This window comes from Dreissena polymorpha, chromosome 3 (assembly GCF_020536995.1).
Source record: "Dreissena polymorpha isolate Duluth1 chromosome 3, UMN_Dpol_1.0, whole genome shotgun sequence".
In the NCBI taxonomy this organism is placed as follows: Eukaryota; Metazoa; Mollusca; class Bivalvia; order Myida; family Dreissenidae; genus Dreissena; species Dreissena polymorpha.
Window position 1 is genome coordinate 64287799 of NC_068357.1, and position 17376 is coordinate 64305174.

General features: G+C 37.7%; 1 protein-coding gene across 6 annotated transcripts in view; it reads right to left on the reverse strand.

Annotated features, from left to right (window-relative positions):
• LOC127874489 (HBS1-like protein) overlaps positions 1-17376 on the reverse strand; it is a 65370-nt gene that overhangs the window by 27393 nt on the left and 20601 nt on the right. For 2 of the 6 annotated variants that reach the window (XM_052418845.1, XM_052418847.1), the window contains exons 6-15: positions 16440-16896; positions 15878-15960; positions 12620-12779; positions 10423-10535; positions 9649-9765; positions 6817-7050; positions 5026-5199; positions 4245-4340; positions 2407-2510; positions 1475-1575 (exon numbers count right to left, since the gene is read on the reverse strand). In XM_052418845.1, the coding sequence (XP_052274805.1) occupies positions 1475-1575; positions 2407-2510; positions 4245-4340; positions 5026-5199; positions 6817-7050; positions 9649-9765; positions 10423-10535; positions 12620-12779; positions 15878-15960; positions 16440-16896 (1639 nt within the window). Of the gene's footprint in view, positions 1-20; positions 189-1474; positions 1576-2406; positions 2511-4244; positions 4341-5025; positions 5200-6816; positions 7051-9648; positions 9766-10422; positions 10536-12619; positions 12780-15877; positions 15961-16439; positions 16897-17376 lie in introns of those variants that run through there. The other 4 variants (XR_008046947.1, XM_052418846.1, XR_008046949.1 and 1 more) reach the window with 4 other exon arrangements.

The window sequence follows — 17376 nt, forward strand, 5'->3', positions numbered from 1 at the left end:
TATGGTGTGGCCACTAGTACCTACATCTTCAATGAGTACCTACCTCTTCAATGAGTCCTGCCGCTATGGTGTGGCCACTGGATCGCAGCATGAACCTCCCCAACTCCTTGTTGTCCTTGTACAGCTCCACACACACTGGATATTCAAACTCGATCTCTACCACCGCACTCGAGTTCTTAGTCAGGCATCTGTTAGCACAAGAGAAAATGTGACTAATCACATATTAACAGTTTGTCAGCTATTTTCAAGGCAAAACAGTCCAGAAATGTGTGGACTTATGGCCAGATGTGTCTTGCACATTTACAGTTCATGGTGATGACGCATTTTAAGTTTCTAATCACTCAACAAATGTGTAAATGCTGGCCCCAATATATGCTTTCCCTACAAATGTATGATAAATAAGAGGCCCTTGATGGCCCTATAGCATTCAAAGCAAACCAATTGAAGACTTGACTTGGTGATCTAGTTCTTTACATTTCTTGCCCAAGATTCAATCATTGTCAAGACAAACATTCTGACAATGTTTCGTCAAGATTGAGAAAAATATATTCCTTATGGTGTTGTTACAATGTTTTTAGCTTTGGGCTGGTGACGATAGATTTTGGAAACACATTTATGGTGGTATCAGATTTTTGTAAGATTTGACATGGTGACCTTGTTTTAATGACACATGTGACCTGAATAAAAAGGCTATTGTCAAGCAATATGGTCCCCTACCGGCTCCACTATTGTCAGACATTCCACCATTTTCAGATTTTTTTTTGGTTTCCATAGCAACCACAATTTTTGACGTAGGAACAAAACAAAATGACGTGCATAATGTCCATATTGCCTTCTATTCATGTTGCAAGTTTCATGAAAAAATATTAAGAACTTTTAAAGTTATCGCAGGATCCAGAAAACCACAATTTTTAGCAGTATTTCTAGTCTATTTGTTGCCATAGCAACCGGAATTTTTGTCGTAGGAACAAAATGAAATGACGTGCATAATGTCCATATTGCCATCTATCCATGTTTCAAGTTTTATGAAAAAATGTGAAGAACTTTTTAAGTTGTCGCAGGAACCAGAAAATTGTGACAGACTCACAGACGCACAGAGTGCAAACCATAGGTCCCCTCCGGTGAAACCGGTAGGGGACAAAAAATTGGCCTTCAGGTTGTCAAGAAAAACATTCTCACCAAGTTTCATTTATGAGAGCCATTAATGTCGCCTTAAGAAATATTTTTTTTTTAAAGATTTGACCCAGTTTTTGGTTGCACATGACTCAGATTCGACAACGTCCAGATATTGTCAAGAAAAGAAATAAGCACTCAAGACTTAAGGTGACCACAAAAGCTCACCATTAACACTTCATGCTTATGTGAGCTAATAAAAGTATATTGTCGGATTTATCAATTTTAACAATACATGTAGTTGCTTCTTGATCTCACAAGTTTGCTTTTTTGTCTCTCCCATGTCCCTTTTTACACATACTTAGGTCTATTTTTCACCACCTCTCCCGTGCTCTTGTTGAGCTGTGAGACAAGCTTCTTCAAGATGGCAGGCTCCGTCACAGTCTGGTAGTGGAATATCACCTGCAATTGGCATGACAGTCATATAGAATGGATGAGAAAATTGTAGGAGAACTATTGGAAAAGAAAATTTGGCTAAATAACGAATGTCTGATAATTAAAAGGACAAATATCCAGCAATTCCTGTTGTATGTTGGCTGATTATTGAATGTGACCTAGATGTCATGCCCCAAGAAACATGTAATTTTAGTTTGATTGGATAAAAACTTGTATTAAGAGAAAGAACAGAAATGAATAATTCACACCTATAATTCAGCAACGTACAAAATGACGCCATAAGAAAATAAAAACACCTGCACCCACATTATAGTCGAGCCTTGTTCTGGGAATACCCATTTTAATGCATGCGCGCAAAGTGTTGTGCCAGAGTAGCCTTTGAAGTCTGCACAGGCTAATTGGGGACAATACTTTCTGCCTAAACTGGATTTTTTTGTGCCAATGCTTGACTGCATTTGTTAATAAATGAAAGCTTGTCAGATTAATTTTTTTTAGAGGTTACAGTTACCTTGACCTTTAACCTAGTGACCCCAAAATTGGTGTGGCGTGTAGAACTCATCAAGGTGCATCTACATATGAAGTTTCAAAGTTGTAGGTGGAAGCACTTTGATTTAAGAGCAAACGTAAAGGTTTTAGCACGACGCCGGCGGACGGCTGACAGCGAGCTGGCTATGACAATACCTCGGGTTTTCTCTGAAAACAGCCGAGCTAAAAATACTATAAAGGGAAAAGTGACGTCCCGTATTAACCTCTGTGGAGAGCACAAGCTAATAAGGGACGACACTACGCACATGCATTAAGCCCTGTTTTGCCAGAATGAGGCTCCATTCTACTCACAGTGAAGCCTCTGGTGATGGGTACCTCCAGATTGAAGAGTACCACCCTGGCTAGGATACGACTAGCACATACCACAGGGGTCTGACAGTCACATAGAACACTGCCTGAAAATAACAATATTAGCTAAGAATAACAAATAACGATAATATCGACATGAAAGTTATACAGCTGTGAAAGTTTGAGCCAAATTGTCTATGCAGAGTTGAAGAAACAAAAATCGTTTTACTATACATTAAACAGACAAAGGACCATCATTCTGCCAAAACTTGTCACAGCTCAATATCCGTTCTAAAGAATTATCTACACCTTAAAGTTATTCAACTGTGAAATTTTGAGCAACATCAATTCAGTAGAGGACTTTATGACACAACATTGTGGTACCACATTCTAAAGTGGAAAAACTAACAAAGGGCCATCATTCAACCACAATTCATCAAATCCAAAATTCCTTTCTCTACAAATGAATGTTATGTAACATGCTAGTTAGCACGAGATTCACCAAATAAATAAACATGCGTTGAAAACTATATTTTAGGAGTATATAATATTCTTGAGTGGAAAACTAGCCATACGGTCTGCAACAAGAGCACCGCATAACGGGTGCCACGCTCGGCTGCGAAAGCTTGTCAGAATTTTTTTTTTTTTTTAAGAGGTCACAGTGACCTTGACCTAGTGACCCAACAAGAGATGTGTTTGTCAGAAACACAATGCCCCCTACTGCGCCACTTTGCAATAAAATTTCTATTTATCATTTGGCAGGTTACTTCCCTTGGATTTTGTCCAATCCAACCGGGGGGGGGGGGGGGGGGGTCCGTAGACAGTCAAAAATGACCAAGTCAGACATCACTGACAACCAAGGCCTGTGGTTTATCAAAGAGATCATAGCCAGAGTTCATCATGTATCTATGGACATAAGTCCACAGGTATGTAATAAACAATACTATTAACAACTAAGTACATGAAAGAAATGACAAATCAATCATTTCAGTTATAAATAATCAAAATAATAAATCTGTACAGTAACTGTGAAAAGAACTTCAATTCTTGGTAAGGAAATATATAATATGAGATTTATAATTATATAAATTACTTCCCTTGAAAATAATTGTCTCTAACAAATCTCTAATTTTAGTAGCAAATAATTAAAAGCCACTACCGTGACTGTAGATTCACCACTCAAAATGTGCAGCTCCATGAGATACACATGCATGCCAAATATATAAAGTGGCTATGTTTAATATTGAATAATTATCTCCCTTTAAAGCTTATTACTTCCCTTAAATGTGTATTTTTTACCGTAGACATTGAAGGATGACCTTGACGTTGACCTTTTACCACAATGTGTTTGTAAGAAACACAATGCCGCCTACTGCGCCGCTTTGATTTATTTAACAAAAATATATACGTGGGCAGGTCAGATAACTATGTCCATTTAAAGCTTATTACTTCCCTTGACTTTGTTTTTTCGACCCTAGACCTTGAAGGATGATGTTCACCTTGAAATTTTACCACTCAAATGTGCAGCTCCATGAGATACACATGCATGCCAAATATCAAGTTGCTATCTTCAATATTTAAAAAGTTATGGCCAATGTTAAGTGTTAGCACGACTCCTACGGTGGACGACGATCTGGCTATGACAATAGCTCGGGTTTTCTCCGAAAACAGCCGAGCTAAAAATGTGTTGTATACAAAATTCCTTTCTTTTGTGCTGACTGCACGGGCTCATATGGGATGACATTTTATGCACACACATTTAGCCCTTTTTGCCTGGAATAAGGCTCAAATGATCCATGGCTTAAAGGCTCGGGTTACCAACATGGGTTTGGGTGTCTTACCTACTCCAACATTTGTAATATCGACCCCTGTGAATACAATCTGCACGTGATCTCCAGCAAATGCAAAATTGACAGCCTCGTCATTGATAGAGATTCCTGAAAAAGAAATAAATTGAGTTATATGGTACAACAGCATAAACAAATTTTTAGAACGAGTACTTTCTAATGCTTTAACAATTTTACATGCTTCTTGTGCCATATTTTCTAAAACTTGCTTTTCAATAATTTGCATTAATAAATCTAAAATGGTGCTTGTTTTGTTTCATACTGACTTTGTTTCATTTTACCTACATAAAGGAACCTGAAGATATAACTTATTCTCTTAATATTCAATTTACTCGAACAGGTGAGTCTATCCCAATACATACAAGTCACCTCATGTGAAAATTGGTATTATGCCATATGCAGCCAGCACAGCTCCAGATCAGCCTGCGCGCAGCCAGCACAGCTCCAGATCAGCCTGCACATTTTCCCATGATGTGACTTACACCATGTATATGGTTAGCACAGTACAAGGCAGCATTTGCCAGGGGACATAATTATAATAAAATGTTCTTTTTACTATTTCTCTGTGTACATTTCAAGATGTAACTGCAACCAATTAAACTGCTCACTACCATTACATGGGATAGCTGAGCATATGGAAGCCGTAAACCAACACTACATGAAAATACTTACACTAGTAACTGACAGCTCCCATTTTTTAATGAGCAGTACCTAACCTTGACAGACCTGCGCTCATCTAAGCTAGCTAAGCAAGATATCTCAAGCCAGCTAGTACCTTTAACGACAGTGTATTCGCCAGCAGGCATGACTGACAGTCTGTCCCCCAGCTGTACAGCCCCTGACACCACCTTCCCTGTGGCTGTTAGCCCCGCCCCCAGGCCCTTGAAGACGTCAGAGAGGATGACCCGCACAGGCTTGTCTACCGGTCGCACTACCGGCCGGAACTTGTCTTAAAACAGAATATGAGCACGTTCTGGAAAAACAGGGCTTAATGCATGTATGTTAAGAGTCTTATCAGATTAGCCTGTTAAAAATGCACAGGCTAATCAGGGACAACACTTTCCTCTTTTATATGGAATATCGTGTTTCTTCTAAATGAAAATCCAGTTAAGGTGAAAGTGTTGTCCTAGATAAGCCTGTGCAAACTGCACAGAGTAAGCTGTGACGACACTTAATGCACATGCATTAAGCCCTGTTTTCCCAGAAAGAGGCTCATCTATTTACTTCAGAAATTTAAGAATATCTATAAATATCTGAGAAAATTTATGTCTTATCATGAAAAACTTTTTTTCTAATGCCATTACAATAAAAACCATACATTACCTCCTTTAGTTTGTACCCGTATAGTAAAGAAAGAGTAGAAGTGTCAGTGTATTTGCATGAAGTTTCAGCGATTTTCCTCCTTCTTTATAAAGTACCGGTAAACGGTACTTTCCCAATCAAGCAAAAATTCCCAAATTCCCAAATCGGCATCTGAAAAAATCCCAATCGACGTCCGAATTTTTTCTCAAAACGACCGAAATTTTCGTAACAAAACCCAACTTTCGTCGAGCGAACAAAGAAAATCGTATAGTTGTGTGTAACCACGCGCTCAATTAATTTCGGGTTTTATTATTCAGCGCGTGCAATCAATAGTGTCGTTACTGTTTCGGGTTCTTTTGTCAGGCAGCCAGCGTACTGTTTTATGTCGGTTTGTAACCTTGCCTCTGTGGAAAGGGTGTTCAGTCTAATGAACAATCTTTGCACAAACAATCGGGACCGTCTATCACACGACACATTGACAGCACTAATGATGCTGTGCAGAGAGGGATGCCAGCAACGGATAGATGATCAAACATCAAAGATTGTTGAAATTTTCAAAAAAATGAAAGACAGAGACATTGCTTAACAAGAGATTAAAACAACTTGTAATTGATTTTGTGTGTTCTTTATAATATTTTGTTATTTATTTAAACTTAATTACTTAATGGTCATTAAGGCATGCCTGCAAATGATTCTTTTAATGGGTATGTTCAATTAAGTATGAACTGTATGATGTATTCAATAAGACCCAAACTTCACGACGCGATTTTCCCAATTTAAGGATTTCACGACTCGATTTTTTCCCAATTTTGAGGTTTTCACGACTCAATTTTTCCCAATTGGACCGGTACCGGTACTTTTCCCAATTGGACAAGGAAAATCGCTGAGTTTATTTTAAGAAGTCCTGAACATTTTTCAAGACCGTAATACATCCTTTACCAGATGCAGTACAGATTTGCTATTTATCATGTACTTTTCAATACATATTTGAATAAGATCACCATTATTTTGAACACTATTCATACACATTCTTGTTAATTCATAGTATTTTGGGGTCTTGATTTTTTTGTCAAAATTTAACAACAACTTCAAATGCTGCTGTTTAGAATAATCACAATTGTAAACCAATTAAAACCACGCCTGGTCCAAACACTAGGCATTATTGTTGCTATATTACTACTCACAGTTCCTGAAAATAAATAAATTATTTATTTATGATCTCATATAATGAGTCAGTTACTTATGCCAACCCATTCTTGCCTACCGATCTGTTCTGCCAGTGTAGAGCCCTTGTACCACTCAGCAAGCCTCGCCTCTTTCACAGGCCCTGCCAGGTTTTCCCCTGCCAGCCCACTGACAGGTACATAGCTTGTATCCCCCTCTTTGAAACCTGCTTGCTTGAGGAACTGGCCCAGTTTCTTGACAACCTCATCATAGCGAGATGGGTCCCAGTTAACAGTGTCCATCTTGTTTACGGCTACTAACAGCTGCTGCACTCCTGGGTAAAACAAGAAGTGTGCTTGTAAATTCTGGGAAAGGCTAAATGCATGTGAATAAAGTGTCATCCCAGATTAGCCATTGCAGTCCAAATAGACTAATCAGGGAGAACACTTTTCGCCTTGATGAAATTTTTAGTAAACAGGAAATCTCTTCTTAGCGAAAATCCAATAAAGGCAGAAAGTATCGTCCCTGATTTTCCCGTGCACACTGCACAGTCTTATCTGGGACTACAATTTAAGTGCATTCATTAAGCCCAGTTCGCACAGGCTAATCAGAGACTGACACTTTCTGCCTAAACTTTATTTTTGCAAAGAAGATATAAACAAAAGCACCGCATAATGGGTGCCACACTCGGCTGCAAAAGCTTGTCAGAAGTTTTTTGTTTTTTTAGAAGGTCACAGTGACCTTGACCTTCGACCTAGAGACCCAAAAATGGGTGTGGCGTGTAGAACTCATCAAGGTGCAGCTACATGTGAAGTTTCAAAGTTGTAGGTAGAAGCACTTTGATTTGAGAGCCAATGTTAAAAACCTTAACAAAATGTTAAGGTTTTAGCACGGTGCGGACGACACGACGACGGACACGGACACGACGAGCTGGCTATGACAATACCTAGGGTTTTCTCCGAAAACAGCCAAGCTAAAAATCATAAAAGTGGAAAGTGTTGTCCCTGATTTAGCCTTTGCATACTGCACAGGCTTATCTGGGAAGACACTTTACGCACATGCATAAAACCCCCTTTGCACAGAGCAGAGCCCATTTATAAAGCATTACAACAAGTAGTGTTGTTGCTGAACTTAAAAGGACAACTAAGATCACCAAAGAAATAGCCCATTTCAATTTTTCTCAGTCCAATTTAGGTATATGTCAAAGAAAGTTGAGTTAAATGGTAGGTTGGATAAGACAGTGATAACGAGCAACAACTGTGAACGCACCACAAAGCTGCAAGAATGCTGATTCCAGAAAAAATGGTAAAATCTACATAAACTATCACAGATGGACACGTGGACATGATAATAAATGTATACATCAAGATGCAGGACTATAACAAGAGCACCGCCTTGCGGATGCAGACCGCTCATCTATTTTCTTTTTAAAGGTGAAAAGGTGAAGGGACTCTCAATTTCAATCACAAAGGAGGGAGGGGTGGAGTGAAGAGGGGAATAGTGTGGGGGTGGACATTTATTACATTATCTTCCAAAAATGCAGAAAAAAAAATGCGAAAAAAACAAAACAAAAAAAATCGGGGGGGGGGGAGGGGGGGGGGGGGTGTGTGTGTGAGATTCTTGGGTGCGATCGGTTGGATGGTATTTCAAACATAAAATAATAAAAATAAATATTTGTGTTTTTTTAACCGTTTCAAAAAAAAATAATTTGGGGGTGAGGGGGTGGGGGGGGGGGGGGTCTATTGTGAGGCTGTGGTGGTCATTTGTGAGATGATCTTTAAAAAAAAAAAAAAAAAAATTAGGGGGGGGGGGGATTCGGGGGTGGGGGGGTGGCGAGAGGGGGCGGGCACGGGGGATGGTTTGGGTGGAGTCTATTGTGGTATGTCAGGGTAAGAGTAGTTTTGTCAAAGTATCAATCAAATCTTATCATAAATAAAGAAGTAATGGCAATTTTAGCAAAATTTAATAATTTGACCTTGAGAGTCAAGGTCATTCAAAGGTCAAGGTAAAATTCAACTTGCCAGGTACAGTAACCTCATGATAGCATGTAAGTATTTGAAGTTTGAAAGCAATAGCCTTGATACTTTAGAAGTAAAGTGGATCGAAACGCAAAATTTAACCATATATTCAAAGTTACTAAGTAAAAAAATTCTGTAAAAATGAGAACCAGAGTTATGCAACTTGTCCTCTTACTGTACCCTTATGATAGTTTGCGAGTGTTCCAAGTATGAAAGCAATATCTATGATACTTTAGGGGTAAAGTGAACCAAAATACAAAACTTAACCAAATTTTCAATTTTCTAAGTATAAAGGGCCCATAATTTCGTTCAAATGCCAGTCAGAGTTACATAACTATGCCTGCACAGTCCCCTTATGATAGTTAATAAGTGTTGCAAGTATAAAAGCAATAGCTTTGATACTGTAGGAATAAAGTGGACCTAAACACAAAACTTAACCAAATTTTCAATTTTCTAAGTATAAAAAGGGCACATAATTCTGTCAAAATGCCTGTCAGAGTTACATAACTTTGCCTGCACAGTCCCCTTATGATAGTTAGTATGTGTTGCAAGTATGAAAGCAATAGCTACTGATACTAAAGAAATAAAATGGACCTAAACACAAAACTTAACCAAAATTTTCAATTTTCTAAGTATAAAAAGGGCACATAATTCTGTCAAAATGCACGCCAGAGTTATCTAACTTTGCCTGCCCTGTCCCCTCATGATAGTAAGTAAGTGTACCAAGTTTGAAAGCAATAGCATTGATACTTTCTGAGAAAAGTGGACCTAAACACAAAACTTAACCTGACGCCGAAGCCGACGCCAACGCCGACCCCGGACGCCATGGTGATGACAATAGCTCATAATTTTTTTTCAAAAAATAAATGAGCTAACAATAGCACATAAATAAATCCAATACCGTGTCTGCTTACCTAATGATCTCGCCAGGAGGGCGTGTTCTCGAGTCTGACCCCCGGACTCGAAGCCCGTCTCAAACTCTCCTGTTGTGGCGTTCACAACCAGTATTGCAACGTCAGCCTGGGCAGTTCCTACAGCAGACAAATATGGGTACACCTTTATTTAAACTGATTCTTTTTATTTGTGCCCCAATAGTACCTTATGTAGCAAAACATGGAGAAAGCACTGAATGGATAAATTGTAATGTTGAAGGACTCTTTTTAATAGTTTTGTGACATTATTATTAATTTATTTAAGTTAACAATTTTGTTTCAAAGGGTTTTTTTTGTTAGAAAAAATCCCACAAAAAATGATAAAGAATTACAATATCAATGCGTAGCTGACTTCACAAGATATTCTTTAATTACAATAAAAACAGTTTTCAGGACTTTTTTGTGTACAGGTTAAAATACCTTAATTATATAAAGACTAGAAATTTGTCCATTGAACACAAATAACCCCATAAACTGGGTTTAGTTTAATACACAATTTTGGTTAATGGATGCATGCACAAACTGCATGCACAGGCATAACAGTAAATGAGCCACTCTGTGGGAAAAAAGGTCTTAATGCACTTTCTGCTTTCATGGAATTTTTGTTGCAATGAAGTCTCTTCTAAATAAAATCCAGACTTTGCGGAAATTGTCCTCTCTGAATAGCCTGTGCAGACAGCACAGGCTAATCTTTGTGGACACTTTACACAAATGCATAAAGTGTGACTCAAATGTTTTGTTTAAACAGCTGGCTACCTGTGATCATGTTTGGAATGAAGTCCTTGTGTCCAGGGGCGTCCAATAGGGTGATGACCTTGGAAGGGGTCTCAAACTGGGTCTGGGCAATATCCATGGTAACACCTCTTGCCCTGCAACACACAGATGGTAAAAAACAAACTTACACAGTGGGTACATGGTGCAATGGAAATAAAAGTAACAGGAAAATGTCTCCCAGACAATTCTTGTTATAGTTTTTGCACACTGGAAATTAGTGCCCTCATTACAACCTGGAAAATTATACCATAAATATGTGCTAAATGTCATGTTAAATTGTGAACAGTTTGAAATAGCTTGGATTGTGCAAATTAATGTACAATTTTGTCAGAGACAGCTTTTGTATGTGTTTCAGGGTACTACTGCTATTCCATCAAGAGGTTAAAGATATAATTACTCATTGCTTGAGTCATGTAAATGAGAAATGAGGTTCTGTGTATTAGGCGCAGGACAACAGACAGATATATAATATACAACATGGATAATTTTATCTTGAATTGTATACATTCTATTTTTTTTTAAAGAGAATTAAATACAGTCCAACCCCTCTTAAGCAGCCAGTCAAGGGAAACAGCCAAATTGGCTGCTTAAGCGGGGTGGCCTCTTAAGATGGGGTTGGGTCATAGGGAGTCTGGAGTTGATGAGTGCATGGCCAACTGTTCAATTTTTGTATAAACAAAATGGTAAATATGTGTACATGTACTTAACAATGTAAAGACTTAAAATAATTTTATTTCTTCCTTTCTAAAATCAGCTATAAGACAACATTTTCATTGAAAAAAATATTCTATTCATCTTTCTTATCATCATCAATATCATCATCATCATCAGAATCAAGTCAATGAAAAAGAATCATTCTCATGATTCATTGTTTACACAATGCGCGTTGTATGGCCCCAATGCACTTAAGATAAGAACAGTTGTGAATCAGTTGTGCGTGAATAACTCCCGTGTCACTATAAATCGATAATTTAATCGGTTTATTGCAGTTTTATGGCTTTGAATACCTACCGCACAAATAGGTCCCGACAGTGTATTTCGAGGTCCAATTATATAGCAGAATTTTTAATAACAGATTACTGTCGTTAGATTGGTGTAATATATCAGTTGAGGCTGAGAATAAAGGAACGCGAGTGTGCCTCATATATTACACAACCATAGGGCAGTAACCTGTTTTTCTGTTTATCATACCTTTACACCCCCATTTACACCCCATTGAAATGAAATAATGATATAAATTGCTACAGGCATATTTTTTTGCTGGAATGAAAATGATTTTTGACATATGACGTGTTAATTATTACATCTTGATTGCTTGCCTTTAATGTTAATTATTTATGTTTTTTCTGTTTTTGTTGATTTTTGTGTCTGCAATACATGTTTATGAAATCTTGGTATGAAATTTGATTGCTTTGTTGAACCTGATTTCATTTTACCAAAAAATTATGACTTTAAAGTACATTTTGTGTAATATGACATACCTTCAAACATTGTCTGATATAACAACCTCCTGTTGACGTGATACAAAATATATCGCACAGAGTTATATCAATGTAATGAATGCTTTGGGAATAAATGTTAAGCCAAGTAGTCAGCAGCAAGAGAATGCTGAATTTTGAAGACATGGCAAAGAATAATCTGATCAACATGCTTTTCAACAGGTAACTCTTTAAATTATTATAAATGTTCAGGACAAATAAGAGTTCTTGAACCCAGATTAAGGATTACCTTATGAGATTGTTCTAGGTTGTTAAGAATTTAGTTTTTAATGCTTTAGAGAGAATCACAGGCTTCACAAAATCAGAAAAAATCCCTGATTCATACAGGACAAATAAACAGCTATCTAACGGTGTAGCACAGATTAATGTTTTTCTTTACTTTAACTGTTTTGGATTAATAACCAAATAATATGAGCCTTGTTATGAGAAAACTGGGCTTAATGCAGTCTGCACAGGCTAATCAGGGACAACACTTTTCGCCGAAACAAGATTTCGGTAAGAAGAGACTTCCTTTAAAAGAAAATACCATAAAAGCGGAAAGTATCATCCCTGATTAGCCTGTGCGGACTGCACAGGCTAATCTGGGACGACACTTTATGCACATGCATTATGCCCAGTTTTCTCAGAACCTGACACATATTTCTGATGAGTCACACTATTCCCCCAGTGCCCCAGCTCACCTCTCCTCCTCAGTCTCATCCAGTACCCAGGCATACATGAAGGAGCTCTTGCCAATCTTCCTCGACTCCTGCTCGTACTTGTGCATTGTGCGCTGGTTCACTTTGCCCAGCTTGAACAGCAGGTGACCCATCAGCGTGGACTTGCCTGCATCCACGTGACCTGCAATGAGAGCACAAAGTGAACTGAGAAAAGTACAACTAACAAGAAAAAAAAGTTATTAGGCAGAAAGTGTCATCCCTGATTAGCCTGTGTAGACTTCACAGGCTAATCTGGGACGGCACTTTACACACATGGATTAAATACCAGTGAAAAGAAAATAGAGCCTTGTTCAAGGAAATCTTAGCTCAATGCATGTGCATTAAGTGACGTTCCAAATTAGCCTGTACAGGGTAATGAGCGATGACACTTTCCGCCTAAATTAGATTTTTGCTAAGAAGAGACTTCATTTAAACAAAAAATGTCATAAAAGCGGAAAGTGTAGTCCCTGATTAGCCTGTGCAAACTGCACAGGCTAATCTGGGACGACACTTTACGCATACGCATTATGCCCAGTTTTCTCAGAACGTGACTCATATGATCTAACGTTAAAGTGTTCTCTAGGTATTAGATCAAAATAATTATCACGTTACAAGCCCTTGTGGCCTTAATGTCCGACTGGTTGATGTAAATATCAATAACTTCCTTCCTTCCTTACTTCTTTCTACCAGCATACATAGTTGAAAGATTTTAGGTAAAAATGCTCTCTAAATATGCTGCAGAAACAAAATGCAGGGTGTAAAATTCAACTGGCGATTTAATTTGTCTCTAACCAAAATACACGCTGATTATCAGACCATTCATGCCTATATTTGAAACTGGTTCTTGTCTGTAACTGATATTATTAGACTGTGGTGATTTGATCACGCCTGCAGTATGATTGTCCCTCAAAATATCCAAACAGTAAACATGTTGATATTCACAATTCATTTGGAAAACAAGGGACAAAATTGTCACAAAACCAGGTTTTCATTGTGAAAAAAAATCTGATAAAGGGAGACAACTCAAACTGAACTTTTGAAATGAACAAACAAAATTAACCCCCTTTGTAAGTTTGTTTTAAAATAAATCTATTTTTAGTCGTGGCGACCTTGACATTGGAGATATTGACGTGATTCTTTCGTGCGACACACCGTACCATGATGGTGAACAAATGTGCCAAATGATTTTAAAATCTCATAAGGAATGACATAGTTATAGCCCAGACAAGCTCATTTATGGCTATTTTTTACCTTTGAACTCAAAGTGTGACCTTGACCTTGGAGATATTGACGTAATTTTTTCGCGCGACACACCGTCTTATGATGGTTAACAAATGTGCCAAATGATTTTAAATCTCACAATGAACGACAAAGTTATGGCCCGGACAAGCTTGTTCCGCCCGCCTGCCAGCCAGCCCGCCCGCATTCGCCAATCTAATAACCAGTTTTTTCCTTCGGAAAACCTGGTTAAAAAACCTGGTTAAAAATCATGACACGATAAGTGTGACTGAACAACATGAAACTTAGTGAGACTACAGAAAGAGAAAGGGAAATCTGACCTTAATCTGGTAGCCCTGCAGGGCAAATGGTTTTTAACAAATTCTAACACAAGTGACTAAGCAGTGAGCAAAACAGTTAAATCTTTGTTTACTAAGATCTGGACAAGAAGGAATTTTCTTAATGAGAAGCAAAATTTCATAACTGAATAAAATGACACGAGAAATGTGTCCATTGTCCAGGAAATTCCCTTACATTCTATTTTGGCTTCAATCTTCCACTTATGTCAAAAACAAGCTGTTTATAGCCATATTTTACTTTTGACAGTTCAGTGTGACCATGCCCTTTGAGGTTATGGGATGGGTGAGGAAAGCAACACCCAGTCTCCTAACGGTGGTCATTGGATAGTTAATTAACAAATTCATGTTGAATGACGAAGTTACAATCCGGACAAGATGTTTTACGGCCAAATTTGAAGTGTGACCTTGACGTTTTAAGACGCATTGTCTTATTATGGTTTACATTTGTAATTTTGTTATTTTAAAATCCATCAATATATGGCTAAATTATTTTGGGAAGTACATCGGACACTCAAACAGACAGGCCTTTTTAGAAGCTAACAATTTTGAGCTTACATTGTAAAGTTTTATCTAAAACTTAAGGTAGCGCACCTCTAATGGGCACATATCCAAATATAATCTAATTAATTATTTTCTTAATCAACATCATTTCACTGAACTACATGCAAATTTGTAGGTAGGCTTTCCATGCTTCTTAAAAAAATATACCGTTTTTTCAAAACCACCCCCACGCTCAGCTTTTGTACAGTTTATTTTCACCCCTGGCGTATATAAAAGTTCCATAATTCATTAAAAATTCCAAATATGGGCTTGATGTTGGTGTGTCTAGATGCAGTAAAGGTGTTTAAAATTTAAACAAGATATAAAAAGTATTCTTTTACAGACATTTATTTTTTACAAATTTTTATCTATGGAAGAACGCCATGAAATGTAAGTGATTTCAGCCAAGTAAAAATTGGGTCGGTTAAAAACAAAGTGTCATAAAATTCAAAATAGTATCATTTAAGTTATATTTTAAACATAGTTTTTATAGAAACACTATATACAGCAAAAATACCAAGAAATAGACAGATTTACCGTTTACTTTTTGAAATAAAAATAAAAATGCAACATGCATCATTTTCAGCAGTAAATCACCCAATTTAGACATAACGTTGTTTTAATTTTAAAAATTGAAGGATGTGCATAAAAATTTCAACATGTTAAACAAAAAACATAGCATATATGCTACATTAAATCAAATTACGTTAGAAAAAAATAAAACGTGTCGCAAAAAGTATGCGATGTCGGCATGATTCGAACCTGCGCGGGAAGATCCCAAAAGATTTGTAGTCCATCGCCTTAACCACTAGGCCATGACAACTTCACATATGTACATGCTTAAATTAGATATCCATAAGTAAACAGGTAAAAAGGCTCGCTAATCTTTGAAGAAATCGCGAAATCGTATTTTTTCAGATGATATTTGGATCAGTCAATATTTATTGTGAAAATAATGTATTCTAAAGGAATTACGTAAACATATAACAAAATTCGAACTTTGAAAAAAATAAAATGCATCTCTCGGAAATAACCGATCATTGAAGATCGGCAATGATCGTAAAATAAATCGCGGGAAATCATTAGAGGTGCGCTACCTTAAGCTATTTCAAGACTATGGTACCTATGACAACAAGATTGAGCATTTCTTTGCTGCTGTTTCTCTTCTTGTACTCCTGCTTCAGGTCAAACTTCTCATACTTGCTCCTACAACAGACAACACTACTATGTATACATTTAAAAAGAGGCCCCTATATATCAGCACAACAAAAGGGACCTCACTAACAACTTGAAATACAAATAGTTAAGCCTTGCTCTGGGAAACTAGGGCTTAATGCATGTGCGTAAAGTGTCATCCAAGATTAGCCTGTGCAATCTTCATTGGCTAATTAGGGACAACACTTATCACTTTAACTGGATTTTCTTATAGAAGAAACCTTGTGTGGACTGCACAGGTAAATCTGGCGCAACATTTTACACACATGCATTTAGCCCAGTTTTCTCAGAAAGAGGCTCCTTTAATGAGGATGAAGTCACTTATAACAACCTTCATCTGCCCTGAAAACAGGGAACCAATGGCTCAAACTGTGGCCAATTCAGTGCTTATGTCTTTAGGCCCTGTAAACCCATCAAAACACATTATGAAGATGCATGCAATAAAACATCAAAGCTTATAATGAACTTACTTTGAAGAGCTTTTAGGAAGTGGTGGTATAAACCTCTCCTTTTTAGGCGTGGCCTGCAGACTGTTCCCGTCAACCCTCTCCCCTACCCCAGAATCCACATTATCCACAGTCAAACAATCCTTTTCCGGTTTTGCCACATTCACCCCTCCCTTAGCACTGATTGCTTCTATATCCGGCTTCAAAGTCAATGGAACTTGGCTATCGTCAGGTTTAATATCACTAGAAAGCATAGAATTTTTATTGTCAGCCACTTTTTGAGAAGATTGAGACGACACATTCAGACTTTTTAGATCGACTTTGACATTATCTACAGGATCAGAGGTCTGAAGTTGAGGTTTGGTGGCATCTGAAGGGTACTTGGGTTTGGGAGACTGAAGTATCACAGCTGGTTTGGACACTGGGAACTCGTCAGGTTTGGTTGCCACCTTGGTAGTGGATGCTGAGCTTGATTTCTCACCTGAAGTGATGTGTACAAATTAGCCCCCCCTTTGGGAAACCTGGCTTCATGCATGTGGGCAAAGTGTCATCCCTGATTTACCTGTACCAGGATTATCAGGTACGACACTTTCCTCCTAAACTTGATTTTTGCTCAGAAAAGATTTCCTTTAAACAAAACATACACTTTAAATGGATAGTGTCATCACTGATAAGCCACTACACAGGCTTATCTGAGATGACACTTTACTCACATGCCTTTACCCAGAGCAAAGCTCAAATGCCTTAGCAGACAGGCAAGACAACTCTATACCAATATACAGTAGGCTATGGACTAGACCCTGCACTGAGTCCATGGTAGTTTTATAACCATTGTGTGATTTTAAAGTGTTCATGAAAACTTTACTGATTATCTGAAGACCATTTCAATAACTCTTCATAAGTAGGTTTATTTCGTAAACTCTTGGCAGCTGTTTTTCGGAACAAAAAATGTTATGTTGTG